This window comes from Moschus berezovskii, chromosome 25 (genome assembly GCF_049115385.1).
Source record: "Moschus berezovskii isolate FMDL1 chromosome 25, NW_MosBer_1.0, whole genome shotgun sequence".
NCBI lineage: Eukaryota > Metazoa > Chordata > Mammalia > Artiodactyla > Moschidae > Moschus > Moschus berezovskii.
This window is the reverse complement of record NC_142484.1, coordinates 9804776-9820106: the sequence shown is the minus strand read 5'-3', so window position 1 is coordinate 9820106 and position 15331 is coordinate 9804776. Positions and strand designations below refer to the sequence as shown.

The following is a 15331-nucleotide window of genomic DNA, read 5'->3' as shown; positions in this document are numbered from 1 at the left end:
GCCTAAAATAGTCCAGAGCCTGGAGGTCTTCTGCATCTGTGGCCCCTGACAAGAAAACCTCCTCCAGTCGGGGCAGGGAATGCCTGGGGAACACCAGGTTTTTAAATGACCCTGAATCCACTTCAGAGTCAGGGAGGCAGCTGGCACGAAAATAGTTTATTATTGGGGGAGCCCCAGAGAGAGAAAGGGAGCAGGTGGGAAAGGGCCAGAATGTGGGGACTTGGCCCTACTCGCTTCAGGAGCTGGAGCAGATGGGGCGCTGTCGGACAGAACCCGCAGAGGACTCCGAGCTGCCCACGGTCTCTGGGGCAGGGGCAGAGCCAGAAGGAGGCAGGTTGGCCTCCGTCAGCAGAGCTGCATCTTCCCAGGAGCCTGAACCTGGGCCAGGGGAGAGAAAACCAAATCCCAAAGGGGAAATTCCAGACCAGGGGCTCCCGCCCCCACCCAGGGTGGCCTCCGCCCTGCCCACATGCCCCCCGACACAGGGTCCCTCACCATCACTGGCCTCAGGCTCCAGCTCCTCCTCGCCACTCAGGGGCTGTTGATCTGTTTTCTCCTCCTCGGACAGCTGGCCTTCTGCAGCCCCAGGGGGGAAGGCAGAGGTCAGTCTGGAGGAGGCTGAAGGGGAGGACTGAGGAGGAGTTGGGAAGGGGGTCGGGCAGCTGCACCGTACCTGTCCCGGAGGGATCCGCGTGGCTCTCACCATCCTCTGTAACGGGTGACAGCTGGGGGGACTCCTCCTGGCCTCGGGGCTCTGTGCCTCCAAGGAGGGTAGAGGACAGGGCAGGACTAGGGTGGCTGTGCCTGGATGGCAGTGCCAACTTCACCCCGTCCCGCCTTTCTCTTGATCTTCAGCTTAGTAGGCAAGCACCTAAAGCCTCATTCTGGATGGCGCAAGAGCACCACCCCCCCTCACCCAGCCCCCAGCCATCACCTCTACCTGGCTGATGGGCAGAGATCTTTCGCTGGACTTCCTTGCGGGAACGTTTTCGGTTTCGGATGTTTACCTGTGGAGGGGAAACTCCTGAGCAGCAAGGACTGCCTTCCCTCACCAGAGTAATTAGGCCCTTCCACCCCAGCCCCCAGCATGCCCCGGCCCACTCCCCAAAGAAGAACCATGAAGGGGAGAGGGAGGGGTCCTTTGAGACCTGCAAAGAGAGGCGCTGTCGGGGCCAGATGCCCCCCCACACCCACTGCATGTAGCTGAAGAGCACAATGACGCTGAGGAAGGTGAAGTTGCTGGCGACACCGACAAAGGCGCAGGTCATCGGGAAGTTGTACAGCAGGTACCTGAGGCAGGGAGTAGGCAGGAGGGGAGTAGCAGCTACCAGGGAGTGCCAGCCTTCTCATTTCCCAGAAGTAATTTCTAGGGCAATTCACCAGAGCTTGGCGAGAGCTGGTCTCCACCCTCTGCCTCCCACCCACTAAGCCAGTGGTTCAAGAGAGCATTTCTCCACTCAGACAGCACATGACCTCCCCCAGGGTGCTTTCAGAAAGTCTGATGGCTGGGGACTTCCCTGGATAAGGTCCAATGGCTAAGACTCCACTCCCAAAGCAGGGGGCCTTGGTTCCACCCCTGGTCAGGGAATGAGATTCCACAAGCTGCAACTGAAAGCTGCCACAGCCAAATAAATAAATATTTTAAAAAGTCTGGCAGCCAGATATGACCGTAACAAATCCTAGTCTTGGTGGTGGGGCCCAGGCATCAGTATTTTTCTAAAAGTTCCCCAGGCTCCTGATATGTGATGTGCAGCCAGGGCTGAGAACCTGTAGCCTGGGTAAAATCTGTCACCTCTGCTTAGGACCCTCTTAAAGACAGCCCCAGGAGAGCTGGCCAGACCACGTGGGCACTGCCTCACCTGAGCCCAGTGAAGTGGGCGTGGATGCGGAGGTAGGCTCCATACATCTGGATGCGCTTGCTGTGGATCTCGATAATGGCTCCGGTGGTCGGCACATACTGCGGGCAGGAGGGCAGTGGCAGCAGCACATCAGGCCAGGATCCTGCTGTCACTCTTACCAGCCCAATCTGAGGCCCGCTTCCAGCCTCCACCGCGGTCCCTCCTGACCAAGCCCAGAAGCTCCTCGGGTAAAATTCTGGGCTTATGGGGAGGACTGTCTCCTGTCCTCCTCTCCTCTCCTTACCGAGTTCTCTCTGTATTCTGGGTATAGCTCCACCTCCAAGAGCTGCTTCTGCTCCGCAAAGCCAAACAGCAGGAGGCTAGAGAAGACCAGTGTGTCGAGCATCTGGAGCAGGTTTGAGCGGTAATGTAGCATCACCTGCCAGGGCCAGGGAAGAGAGGCTGGGGACGGGCGCTCACCCTCAAAACCACACCTCAACAGGGAGTAGAGGCTGGGCACGGGTGCCCACCCTCAAAACCACCCCTGAGCAGGGTATGAAGGTGGCTTCTTCCTTAGGTCCCCTACTCCCTTTCACTTTCTACCACGTCCCAAGTCTCGACCCCATCATTGCAAAAGTTTGAAGACATCCCCGCCCTGCCCTTCCCAACCACTATTCCAATACAACAAAGTCTCCTCTTCTAAGAAAGCCTCCCAGGTGAAGCCCCACACCATCTGTCATCTACCTTTCCCCAGAATGGTTCTATAATCTAGAACAGTGTACCATCTATTCTAGTACACTGGAACTCGTACACAGGCCAGTGTACCATCGGAGGCTTTTTCCCCATGTGGACATTCAGAAATTTGCTTCATGAGATGGTTCTGTTGACAATTAAGAACGGAGTCTAACATTTATTGAACACCTACTATTTCCTCATGGAATCCAAACCAGTCTCGCTATGAGGGAGTTACTACTGTATTTGCTTCAAGGGGTTAAGTAAGTTGGCCCTCTGCTGGTATGTTTCCGAGTGAGGACTTGAGGCCTGGTCTGTCTGGCTCCAAAAAAGCCCCTGTTTTCAGGGCGGCTCCACTTTTCATACTTTACCCCCAAAGATGGATGTGCTCATCGGATGTCTGGGGGAGGCGGTCAGGAGGGGGAGTTTATCTGGTTTGGTAAACTGACACCTCTTGCTATGCTCTGTCCGTGTCTCAGACCTCAGAATGTTTTCTCCTGAAGCCCCACCCAGATACTCTGACATGTTATCATTTTCCACAACCTCCTAGACAGGCCATGAACACTCACGGAGCGTGAAGAGGTGGAGATGATTCGGCCGCCTCTGGTGTAGCATGAGATGGTGACCAAGAACATGCCCAAATCTTGATTCACAGGAGACTCTGGCAGCTCAAGCTCTAAGGTAACGCGGTACGGCTGTCCATACATCAGTACCTGCCCAAGGTGGCCGGCATCTCTTTCAAAAAAGGTTTTTTAATTGCACTGTCCCTGTCCCACCTCCCGGCTACCCTTCCAAATACAATTTCCTCCACTATCAAAACAGGCCTCTCAAATCTCCCTCTTCCCAAGAATGTACTGCCCCCTTCTGGTAGCTGGATCCCTCCCACTTCTGAGATCTTCAGCACCTACATTCCTGAATCACTCTGTTCGAGAAAAGCTGTGTCACTTTTCCAAAAGGGAACCGTCATGTTGCCAACTGGGCCATCTGTGACTCAGACCTCTTTGTCCCCGTGAGGCCATCCCCTCGGGCCCAGCCTGCCTTCACTTACATTACTAATTGGCAGAGTGCCAGAAGCACTCACCATTTCCCTAGCCAGCTCTCCCACAGTAACTGTGTCCTTCTGGGTCCCTTACCTTCGTTCTGTTGGTAGAACCCTGAGACTCACAGTGGGACAGCATCTTCACTAGGATTGACCTCAAAAGATTAAAGATTTGCCACCAAACATACCCTAGTTATTCCTGACCATTCCTATACCCTTCTACTCCTACATTTGACTATGCTTATCCTGTGCATGACCCCCTCAGGGTGATCCACAAGGATTACCAGGGTGATGGTAAAGCTTTTGGTTTTAACCAAAGAGGGAATGGATTAAAAAAAAATTTTTTTTTTTAAAAAGAGAGCCCTAACCCTAATAGTGGGGGCTTCCCTGATGGATCAGATGATAAAGAATCTGCCAACCCAGGTTCGATCCCTGGGTTGGGAAGATCCCCTGGAGAAGGGCATGGCAACCCACTCCAGTATCTGTGCCTGGAGAATCCCATGGACAGAGGAACCTGGTGGGCGACAGTCCACAGGGTTGCACAGGGTTGGACGCGACTGAAGTAACTTAGCACAAATGCACACAACCCTAATAGTGAACTATCTAGATTTATTGCTATGAAGGTACTTCGAGCATTTTATCCCTAGAGTAATAGGTGAAAATCCACTGATCAAAATCCTTCTTTATATATTCTTATTTTCAGTCTGAATTATTATTTTTTACCTTTTTGTTGTTGTTCGTTTCTATGACCACACTGTGCCGCATATGGGATCTTAGTTCCCTGACCAGGGATTGAACCCGCACCCCTTGCATTGGAAGTGTGGAATCTTAACCCCTAAACCACCAGGGAAGTCCCTTCAGTCTGAATTGTCTTGAAAAAAAATGGATTCCATGACAGTCCTATCCCCATGTAGAGGCCAGGTGAATCTAAGCTGGTTGTTTCACTGAATTCTTTGAAACATTAAAACAGGTAGTTCTCTGGGTGAGCAGGAAGGAGATGGGGAATGACTGCTAGGTAGTGGGTATGAGTTTTTTCCTGGGCTGATGAAAATGTTCTCAAATTGATTATGGTGATGGTTGCTCAGCTCTGAATATATTTAAAACAACTGAACTGTACATTTTGAATGGGTGATTTCTATACTATTCAAATTATATAGCAATAAAGATTTTTATTTATTTAGAGTTGGCATCACCGAATCAATGGACATGAGTTTGAGTAAACTCCAGGAGTTGGTGATGGACAGGGAGGCCTGGCGTGCTGCAAGTCCATGGGGTTGCAAAGAGTTGGACACGACTGAACTGAACTGATATATATATATATATATATATATATATATATTTTCTTTTTAAGCCAGTAATTATGTCATCTCCTCCAAGGGGATCCAAAAATTGCTAATACCAGAATCTTGTGACAGACTCCTGCCTTTGTTCACATTTGTCTGCCTGACGGAGAACTCTCCTCCATTCCCACTTTGAGCCTCACCATGGCCATAGTCTCCCGAAGACCTAATTCTTCACAAATTCTTCTGAAATGCAGGAACTGCATCTTTTCTACTTAATGCAACGTAGAGATTGCTGTCAATCCTGTGAGCTCTTTGAAGCAGGACAACATCTACTTCAAACAAGTTGTTACCCACAAAACAGACCCATCATTTCCCTCACTCATTCAAAAATGTCCACCAGAAATCAATGAAATGATCGACCTGCTTTACTTATTGGGGAACTTGGGCCTCACCCTTCATCCTTTCATTCCTTCCTCATCCAGCAGCCTGGTACCCGATGGTTTTAGGCTCCCTGTGTCGCCAACCATTATGATCTACAACAGGAAGCCACACAACAGCATGCACCATCCCAGGTATAGATGTACTGTGGCCTTGTTTCTACTCCCCTCTCAATATATTCCATTTGTTATTATTATTGAGCCACAAAAACACATTGAACCAATGTTTTCACAGAATATTCTACAGTACTCTCCACATGACTTTCCTGAGTAACAGAATTAAATAGATAATCCTCTGTCTCACAATGCCCAACACTCCACTCCACTGCTTTCTTTTTTGACCATGCTACTTGCAGGATCTTAAGTTCCTCAACCAGAATTGAACCAGGACCCTCGGCAGTGAAAGTGCGGAGTCCTAACCACTGGACTGCCAGGAAAGTCTCCACTTCACCACTTTGAAATCTCCATCTGGGATCCACTCATCCCACCTGGTAAGCTTTCTGGATAGTGGTACTTTGATGGTCCACTGGAAGATGTCACAAGATACACAGTCTTCTGGGTTATTTGTATTGTCAACCCCAAGGGGTCCAAAACTCTATAGCTTACATTCCTCCCTTCAGAATGACCATTTATTTCTATCCTCCATATTTTCTATTTTCAGGTCAGTATCCTCCCAAGTACAATTTTTGAAAAATCATTTTCAAATGATTTTTAAACTTTTAGTCTGACCACTGATTACTTCTCATTATGCTGCTGATAAGTCAAAAGCCTCTGGTGATCAGAAATGCTGTTGATCCTCCAAGGTCCTTCTGAAGTGTTCTGGGATCCTACCTTTTTGCAGAGCTTCCACCAACTTGCCTAATGAAGGATGCATTCCTACTTTGGAATTTCCCAGGGCTTTCAGGTTTATTTAAGATATAGTGGCATTTGGCCAATCCTCTGGCACAGTACCCTTTGTAATGGAAGTTTACATGTATCTCAGTAGTGTCATAATTAATAACATACTTTCAAAACTCTTGGGTGGATTCCACCTTAGTTCAGTGAGATAGCTGGTTTCTTTAAGTTCATTTAGATCTAAAACACCCCTTATCTATCAGATATGGCCTGGCTGAAACAATTTAAGGAGGAAAGAATAACCCATTCAATTCATTTGGACTTCAGTTTTTCTTTAACCTCCCTTCCTTGAAAGCTTTCCTTTCAGTCTCTGTTACTCAGTCCCTGGTATCTAGGTCTTTCCCAAGTGTTCTTGTTTCAAGTCATCAAAGCTCTAATGAAACCTCTGTTCAGCTCCCATACTCACCCGATCACGTCCACCCTTAGCCAGTGTGACATTGGCAACAGGGAAGGAGCAGAGTAAGGAGGCGGAGGATTCGCAGTCCGTCCTAAATGAGAATGAGGATGATACTCTGATAAGTTATAGTCTGTCTTACTTATCCACACACCTCCTGGGCCCCTGGGACTCCCTTTCCTGTCCCCCATCCTTTCTTCCAGAACAGGCATCCTTCTCTGTCATAGAGAGATGAAGAAGTACAGCCAGGAGATTCAAGACACTAGAATGAGTCTTTTAAATTCTCTTCCTGCTACTTGTGTTTATTTCTTCTCATGAAGGTAGACATTCTTAAATGGGAACTTATGGACACTTAGTTGAATAGTTTCGGATTTAAGTGTTTCTAAAGCCTTACTTGGGAAGCTGATAAAAATACAGATTCCTAAAAAAATAAAACAGATTCCTGGGTACCACCCCTCTAGATTCTGATTCCAGCATTCTGATCTGGGGCCTAGTTTGAGAAAACTCCTCCAAAGGGACCCACAGATGATCTTTAAGAGGCTCACAAACCGTTCCAATTTTAGGCAAAACTGGAATGATACATACTTGGGCATGTATCAATAAGTAGGTTCTCATTCGGAGAAGGCAATGGCAAGCCACTACTCCAGTACTCTTGCCTAGAAAATCCCACGGAGGAGCCTGATAGGCTGCAGTCCATGGGGTCGCTACTAGTCGGACACGACTGAGCGACTTCACTTTCCCTTTTCCCTTTCATGCATTGGAGAAGGAAATGGCAGCCCACTCCAGTGTTCTTGCCTGGAGAATCCCAGGGATGGTGGAGGCTGGTGGGCTGCCGTCTATGGGGTCGCACAGAGTCGGACACGACTGAAGCGACTTAGCAGCAGTAGCATGACAGGAAGGGCCATAGCTTTCATGAGATCCATGCCTCTTAAAAATTTAAGCAGCTGTGCCTTAGAAATTATGGCTCATGACCAGGGATTCAAAACAGGGAAAGAAAAAAAAAAACAAAAACAACTTTGGACCATTGATAATAGCACCTCTTGATTGGTCCTGTAGTCATTTTTAAAAGAAGGGGAGAAAATTTGGCAGAATCTGTAAAATGGGACGGAACGGAGGATTCAGACAAGTAGGATTCTGTGAGTTTATGAACCCAGACACCTTATTGTTTTCATAAGCTCTATTGCAGCAGACAATCAGGAGTGGGAAGAAGTAATGTGAAAGGCAAATACCGCTTTCCTCATATCTTCTCTACTGAAGGGCAGATTAGTTCTGAGATGACTTGAGAGGTTGGGTTAGCTCAGAAGTCTTCAGTAGCCCTGAAAGAGGTCTGATCCAGCCTAAATTGAACTGACCCTCATGACGACAGTCTAGGAGAGGGCTTTTTTTGTTTGTTTCTTTAAACCGGATTTCAGTAACCAGAGACAGGACTAGGACCTTAGAGCCCTACCAGCCCAGACCTGCCCCAGCCTTGGGCCATAAATCAATATAAGTGCACTAGGCTCAAGTGTCCCCCTGTGTAAATAAGAGGGTTTTCCTCAGTTAAGCGCCAAGGGTGCTTGTAGCAATTCTCGCACAGGATCCCTCTACTTTGACAGAAGAGCCTTCTCACCTGTAGTGAAAATGCACGGGGCTGAGGTGGCTGACCGTCGGCATGTAGGAATAGTAGAAGGAGCCGTAGAGGAAGATGGACACCCACAGCAGGAGGAGGACGGTGCAGAAGAACACGCCGAACTGCAGCAGCAGACTGCGGGCGCGGCCTGCCATGACGCGGCCCAGCTCCTGGGCCCACACTAAGGCCGGCACTGGTGGGTCATTGACCATGGCAGGGGGCGCAGGGGCTCTGGCCCCGGGTTCAGGCTTTGGGTTCCTAGGTGCTTTGCCACCTGGACGCCACTCCTGGCCATGGGACGAAGCAGCTGGTGGTTCCTGGAAAAAGACCCAGAAGGGGAAAGAATGGCTCGTCTCACGGGGGAGGTGAGGACAAAAAGGACAGGCTGACCAGAATGGCTTTGATGAACCAGAGACAGCAAGACATAGCAAAGCCTTTGTTTCGTATGGCTTTTCTCCAACTGATCGTGTTTCTCAGCCAATTATCCCTTCCCTTCCTCCACTGAGCTTTCTCACCACCCCCCTGTGCTAGAGTTCCTCAGCTGAACCCATCCTCGGGTCACCTGATTCTAGGACAGGCCACTTTGATGGTCATTCATAGCAACGTATTAATACAGAGGAGGAACGCCTTAAAACTCTCCTAAGGCGGACTTATACACACGATTCCACACTGCGAGGTGGCTGCACGGAGAGTTCGTGACTTGCCTAAGGTCGCACAGCTGGACTAAAAGTCAGCAACCTCAGCGCAGCCACTATTGCCTCCTAAAGTTGCTTCTATCCTCCTGGAGCTGCGCTCGCTCCCAGACAAGACCGAGCCCCACGCCAGGCAGGGCGTCCTGCGGCCAACGGCCGCTCCCCGCCAGACCCCTCCAGTTCGGTGATGGGAGCGACGCCTGGAGCCCCCACGCAACCGCACCACCATAGAAACCATCCTGCCCGCAGCCGCAGCTCCGCAGACTCACCAGCCGCGCGCGCTGCCAGGGCAACGGCGAGAAGGCACTTCCGCCTCCCAGGGTAGTTCCGCCCCCTTCCGCCGGCCGCCTCTGTAGCGCAGGGGAGCGGGGTTCGTCCGGGGCGGGGCCCGGCGCAGGGGGCGGGGCCTTCCAGGCGGCCAGGTTCCCACCTCCAAGCGCCGGGCTCTCTCCCTCCCACTGGTCCGTTACCCCCTCCCCTCTTGGTAACCAAAACCAAAGCGGATAGGCATCTTCCTCCAGGCTCCAAGATATGCTCCAGGAAATGCTATGAGTCAGCAGCATCCCTCTCAGCCAGCCCCTCGAGGCCGCAACCGAGGCACTCCGCCTACACCTTCACTATCAGTCATTTAACCCCCAAAAGAGGGAGAGGCGGGCATCCAACAGGCGCTGATTTTTATTGCGCACATCTCCTTGGACCCGTGGGCTTCCAAGGCAGAGAGCATTTACCCCGGGAACGTTGCAATCTGCGGGTACCTGGGAATTTTGCGTGATGCGCCGGCGGGCTGGCTGGCCCCTATTCACAAAAGTGGTAGCATTTCAGGCCCGTGATTTGTCTCCAACTTTAAAGACGCCTCATTGACCTCCTCCGACCCTAACCAGACTTTTTCTCTGAGTTCCCACAGCGCATTATCTAGACTAGGTCTTGGCGGGTGGCACTTTCTATTTTGTATGTGTCTATTCACCCCAAACAAGATCCCTCAGAAGGTAAGGTCAGTGTTGCGCGCATCTTTGCACTCCCCACAGCACCACGCACAACGCTGCAGACGTAAAAGGCAATCTCTCAAACCAACCCACACACACATCCAGGAAGCCCATCTATTTCCAGAAACACCCACCGACTCTCCCCTACCTCTTCTTTGTCGGATTCTTTGATCTGGTCTCTGCATGCCTCTTTTTCCCCAGCTTCTCCTTCTTCTCTTTGGTCTGCCATTTCTTCCGACATCTTTCTAGTGGACCTTGCTGCCCTTGGATTTTCCACTTGTAGCTAGAACGTTAAGTGGTGATCTAGAAGCTGAAACCTGTAGCTCATCACATTTTCCTGGATATGGGGAATGGAGGGTCCCTGGAACAGAAACGAAGATTCAGGTGCTAAATGCTGTGTCAGAGTAGAGGGAGGAGGGATGGAGGGGGCGACTGCCCAGCTGATGTCAGAATTTCAAATGAGCAGGGTCTTACGCAGTCCGTACTGACTTCACTGCAGGGGCTGTCACAGGTCCAGACCACCCCATTTGAGGGGGGTGTCTGCCTGGGACTCAGCTACTTCCAGCTCCTTTGGGGAGGGCTCTAGCCCAGACTCTGGATGCCTGCAATGGGGAAGGGCAGGCAGTGAGACAGTAACAGTGGGGGTGTGCACAGGGGCTGCAGGCAGCAGCCAGGCTCCCCCACTGGCCAGACAGTTGGTATCTGCCAGGATCTGAGCTGCTCCTTCCAGCATCCTTCATCCTTCAGGTATCAGCCAGTGCTGGAGCTGCAGAAACAGGGACCGGCCCTCCACTGGCCTCTGACCTGACCCTCCCCAGTGGCCTTCTATTAGCTGCTTCTGCTGCTGCGTCAGATACTCTCAGCTGCAACTCCCTGCAAGGTGGGGCACCCATCTTAGGCAGAAGGTTTTGGTGCACCCCACTGATCAGATTCCCCAGGACTGTCGCTGCCTGTGGCCTCAGGTGAGTAGGGAGCATCCTGCTCTTCTCCCTTTGGGGCTCAAGGGGGGCAGGTGGGGGTTATGTGCCCTCCTCATTAGGGCGGGGCTCTTTCTAGTTGTGGTTTTCAGAGCTGGGAACACAGATAGCTTGAGGGCTGTAAAGCCTTCAGTCATTCATATGTTTAATGATCTGCAGCCCAGGCCTTATAGGAGTTTGGGAGCATTCTCATTCTACTTCTCCATTTCCTTAGCTGAGGAACCAGGAGATAGGAAAGGCCAGGGAGGTTGGGGATAAGAGGGGAGTAAAATATTAGGGCATATGACCTAGCCTTGCAGTGGTTGATGAGGCATAATTGGGGAAGGGGGTCTTCAGCTGAGATTGTGCAGGGGCCCCTAGCATGCTCTGAGCTGTCTCTTTTCTCCAGGATGAAAGGGGAGACTCCTGTGAACAGCACTATGAGTATTGGGCAAGCCCGCAAGATGGTGGAACAGCTTAAGATTGAAGCCAGCTTGTGCCGGATAAAGGTGGGTGGGGCCCTGGATCCCATTAGTTGGCAGGCTGTACCTAGGTGCCCAAACCTCAGGCTGAGAGAGGCTTCCTCTCATTGACTCCTTGAGATCATGGAAGGAGTCTTGGCGTCTGTAAGGAAAGCTGGCTCCAGGTCTCTGTGGGTGATGAGGGAAGATTGTCTTAAGGGGTCCTGCTGCTGCTGCTAAGTCACTTCAGTCGTGTCCGACTCTGTGTGACCCCATAGACGGAAGCCCACCAGGCTCCCCCTTCCCTGGGATTCTCCAGGCAAGAACACTGGAGTGGGTTGCCATTTCCTTCTCCAATGTATGAAAGTGGAAAGTGAAAAGTGAAAGTGAAGTCGCTCAGTCGTGTCCGACCCTTAGCGACCCCACGGACTGCAGCCTACCAGGCTCCTTCATCCATGGGATTTTCTAGGCAAGAGTACTGGAGTGGCTTGCCATTGCCTTCTCCGAAGGAGTCCTAAAGATGGCAAAAGATAATCTATTTGGGGAAGGAGGCTGCAGCCCCCTTCGGGATTTCTGGCTAACAATTCCCCTCCTGGATGTGCCCCAGGTGTCCAAGGCAGCAGCAGACCTGATGACTTATTGTGATGCCCACGCCTGTGAGGATCCCCTCATCACTCCTGTGCCCACTTCGGAGAACCCTTTCCGGGAGAAGAAATTCTTCTGTGCTCTCCTCTGAGCTGCCCTGTTCCTCTTCACAACTCCTCACCTTTCCCTGTCCCGGGCCCTTCCTTATTTATGTCAGTAACTGTCGTGAGTCCCCGAGGATCCCTGCATCCCACCCCTAGCGCTTGCCCTACCCTGTGAAGTTATCTGAAACCCAAGCCCTCCCTCACCTGTCTGCCGACTCCATTTCCTCGCCCACGGTGGCAGGCCCAAAGCGCCCTGTGACTCGGGGCACCCCTAGCTCCACCCACAGAAGGGCTGTCAGACTCTGGCAGCGTCCCGCCGGCCTCCCTCTGTGACCTGCTCAGACAATGGAGAGGGGAGTGGGCTGGGTGCTTGCTCTCCGTCTCACCTTGGAGCTACTGGGAGGCTAAAGCCATGTGAAGAATAAAGTCATCCAGAGTCTCAGAGGACAGCTCCTGTGTTACCGTTCTTGGGGGGAGAGGCTCATCGGTCAATAGATTTGGTGGTGGGTGCGACAGGTAGAAAGGCTTGCCACAACCAGGGAACACGGCCGGTCAAAGCGCGTTAGACATTCTCTAGTGTCGGAGATCCGTCGGGTTAGAGGGGTTGGAGAGCGAGAGAAAGGGTCTCAAGTGTAAGAAGAACTGTTACACACAGGCACTCAGAGGCTACAGAGGGCACTCCCACACTTACACAGGAACGCAATGAAGCCAAACGAAAAGGAAAACAGACCGAACCGGGGGAACTTAGGAAGGGAGTCCCGAGGGCAGTCGAAGAGAGGCGGTCCCCAGTGAGAGGGGAGGAGCTCGGGCCCAGCTCCTGAGGCGGGGCCGGTTTCACGCCTAAGATGGCTGCGCCCGCAGCAGGCCCTCCAAGATGGCCGCCGCCGCGGGGCCCGCGCCAGCCCGGCGGCCGCGCGGCGCAGCGTCTCGCCGTGCAGGGCTTCTCCGCGGCGCCCGCGCTTAAAATGGCGGCCCCAGGCGTCCGGAGGCCTCGGTATGGTCCCTTCCGTGCTCGTCTGTCTCAAAATGGCTGCCCGTGTCCTCGCCAACTCGATACCCGCTTCTCCCCAGGCCGGAGGCTGGACGCCGACGTCCACCCGACCCAGGTGAAGGCTCACGGGCGGCTATAACCACGGATCTTGGGACAAGGGAACCCCAGCAAGCACGCCGATATAGTAGGCGCCTGTCGCGTGGATCTTATGAGAATCCAGGTCCCTACAGCTTGCCTAGTGGAAGCCCCTTCGGAGCGGAAACACCAGTGTGACGGCAATTCCCGCACCGTTCGGCTTGGGAGTGCTGTTCCTTGGATGGCTCTCGTTCTCCCTAGGAGTTGGATAAGCCCAAAGTTGTTCACTTTTGGCTTCCTGGTAGAACTAGGGCTTGCTATTTTCCCACTTCCCATTCAGGCCCATTCTGTCACATCCGCTAGGATTAGTGTCCCCGCCCCTGGTTCGCTTACCACCCCTCGTAGTGGTCCAGCCAGCAAGCTGCCCGGTCAGAGGCTTGTCTCACGAGCGCCTCCTGGGCGCAGCCTTGGCAGAGGTTTATAAAGCTCCAGAATACTTTTTCTAGCAGCCTTTTCCTTCCAAGGGAAGGAAAGACATACGGAGGTGGGACCAAGGCCAAGGCAGAGACGGTAGTAGTCTCAGGATGTCTGCTCCTCGTGGATTAATAGTCCCCACCCTCCATTCAGGAATACATCCTTTCCCGGGGGGAAGCCTAGATCAGCTCATGCTGTGTCCTGTGATACACTTAGGGGTAGGAGCTGCTTTGCAGTAGGCGTGGGTGACCTATATTAGGGAAAGCATATCACCCCCAGCTTCCTCACACTTTCACACAGGAAGTCAAGCACAGGGAGAACTGAGAGGAAACCAAGGGAATAACTTAGATTCCTGTGGATGTCTCCACAGGCTACAGGGGTCCCAGTGAACTTGGGGAGCTGTTGCTGAATTCCTGAGCCCTAATAGGCCCTGGAGTTATTTAATTCCCTCATCCTAGAGAGGAAGAAAGGAGAAAGTAACCTGGTCTCCCTCCTGAAGTGGGGACCTACCCAGATTCTGTTCAGGAAACTGTTTAGTTCTTGTGCTGTGCTTAGTTGCTCAATCGCGTCTGACTCTTTGTGACTCTATGGACTGTAGCCCACCAGGCTCCGCTGTCCATGGAGATTCTCCAGGCAAGAATATTGGAGTGGGTTGCCATTCCCTCTTCCAGGCGATCTCCCTAACCCAGGGATAGAACCCAGGTCTCCCGCATTGCCGGTGGATTCTTTACCATCTGAGCCACCAGGGAAGCCTGCTTAGTTCTTAGTGCCTGTTGAAAACTCCTCAAAGGATCAAGTTTTTTAAAATCTCGGCATCCTGTCAGTGTCTGGCATATAGCAGGCATTTAAATATCTAACAATTCGATTGTACTATATATGCTTAAATGGCAAGCAGGGCAAAAAACAATCTTTCTCTTTTCCTGGTATCACAGTGTTGGGCAAATTCCAGAAGAGTAAGTGAAAATTTCCACATATGCTCAGACTTCATAAAAAGTCAGGAGTACTCAAAAAATGTAATTTGATGTTGTTTTTTTTTTTTTAAAAAAAGCAGCCTCTGCTCAGTTCTTCTACACACTCAATTTTCATACTCATCAGATTAGATGTGAATGTCTGCAGCCCTAGTTAGGGCAAAGGTAGGGGTGGTGGTGATTAGGTTACTAGAGACAAGGCATAAGCTATAAATAACCACTTAAAATGAGTAGCTATAACACTGAGTAACCTTAAGCATCCTAGAGAATGGGCGGACACTGAGATCAAGGACAGCCTTTGGGCTCGAAGCTATAAGCCTCTAGGGTGAGAATCTGTGTCATGTCCAAAGGGAGGAGTTACAGCAGTAACTATATCATCACTACTTCAAAACCCTACATGTCATAAGCCTGTGGCATCCCAGCCTTAGTAAGTCCCTGACCATTTATTAGAAATTACAGTTAAGGTCAGTTCCATGCTAGTGACACAAATGCTTTTGTCAGTTAAAGTTACCTTCTCATTCTACAAATTCACTAGGAAAGAATCTCCATCAAACATCTGCTGGATAAGTAGGCTCTTCCTTTTAAGTGGTAATTTGTTGTTTAGTTGCTGTCATGTCTGACTCTTTTCGACTCTGGATTGTAGTCTGCTAGGCTCCTCTGTCCACTGGATTTCCCAGGCAAGAATACTAGAGTGGGTTGCCATTTCCTTCTCCAGGAGATTTCCCGGACCCAGGGACTGAACTCGCGCTTCCTGCATTGGCAGGCAGGTTCTTCACCACTGAGCCACAAGGCTTCCCTAAGTGGTAATTACTCACA

At 51.3% G+C, this 15331-nt stretch overlaps 2 protein-coding genes across 12 annotated transcripts; one reads left to right on the top strand and one right to left on the bottom strand.

Annotated features, from left to right (window-relative positions):
* Positions 1 to 135: 135 nt before the first annotated feature.
* BSCL2 (BSCL2 lipid droplet biogenesis associated, seipin) lies at positions 136 to 13603 on the bottom strand. Of its 11 annotated transcripts, none has more exons than XM_088832373.1 (13): positions 12394 to 13394; positions 10376 to 10503; positions 10050 to 10262; positions 8227 to 8543; positions 6630 to 6711; positions 3140 to 3283; positions 2143 to 2277; positions 1860 to 1957; positions 1149 to 1290; positions 942 to 1007; positions 674 to 764; positions 496 to 576; positions 136 to 378 (listed from the first exon to the last, which is right to left on the bottom strand). In XM_088832373.1, exons 3-13 carry the CDS (start codon positions 10140 to 10142, stop codon positions 236 to 238), a joined length of 1392 nt encoding a protein of 463 aa, XP_088688499.1. In that variant the 5' UTR covers positions 10143 to 10262; positions 10376 to 10503; positions 12394 to 13394; the 3' UTR covers positions 136 to 235. The 11 variants fall into 11 exon arrangements, with proteins under 11 accessions (XP_088688499.1, XP_055271693.1, XP_055271689.1 ...); XM_055415718.2 differs by lacking the exon at positions 12394 to 13394 and adding an exon at positions 12212 to 12269; XM_055415714.2 differs by lacking the exons at positions 10376 to 10503; positions 12394 to 13394 and adding an exon at positions 13467 to 13603.
* Positions 10766 to 12202, top strand: GNG3 (G protein subunit gamma 3). Its single transcript, XM_055415724.1, has 3 exons — positions 10766 to 10863; positions 11267 to 11366; positions 11926 to 12202. Exons 2-3 carry the CDS (start codon positions 11268 to 11270, stop codon positions 12052 to 12054), a joined length of 228 nt encoding a protein of 75 aa, XP_055271699.1. The 5' UTR covers positions 10766 to 10863; position 11267; the 3' UTR covers positions 12055 to 12202.
* Positions 13604 to 15331: the final 1728 nt, after the last annotated feature.

Bases quoted from the DNA above. Each gene is read 5' to 3' on its own strand.
- BSCL2 (XM_055415714.2), bottom strand. From the start codon at position 10,142: ATGTCGGAAGAAATGGCAGACCAAAGAGAAGAAGGAGAAGCTGGGGAA. The intron at 3,284-6,629 runs GTGAGTATGGGA...CACCTTGGGCAG, and splicing joins CTAAGGGTGGACGTGATCGG to GTACTGATGTATGGACAGCC. The intron at 1,291-1,859 runs GTGAGGCAGTGC...TCCCTGCCTCAG, and splicing joins GCCCACTTCACTGGGCTCAG to GTACCTGCTGTACAACTTCC.
- GNG3 (XM_055415724.1), top strand. From the start codon at position 11,268: ATGAAAGGGGAGACTCCTGTGAACAGCACTATGAGTATTGGGCAAGCC. The intron at 11,367-11,925 runs GTGGGTGGGGCC...GATGTGCCCCAG, and splicing joins CCAGCTTGTGCCGGATAAAG to GTGTCCAAGGCAGCAGCAGA.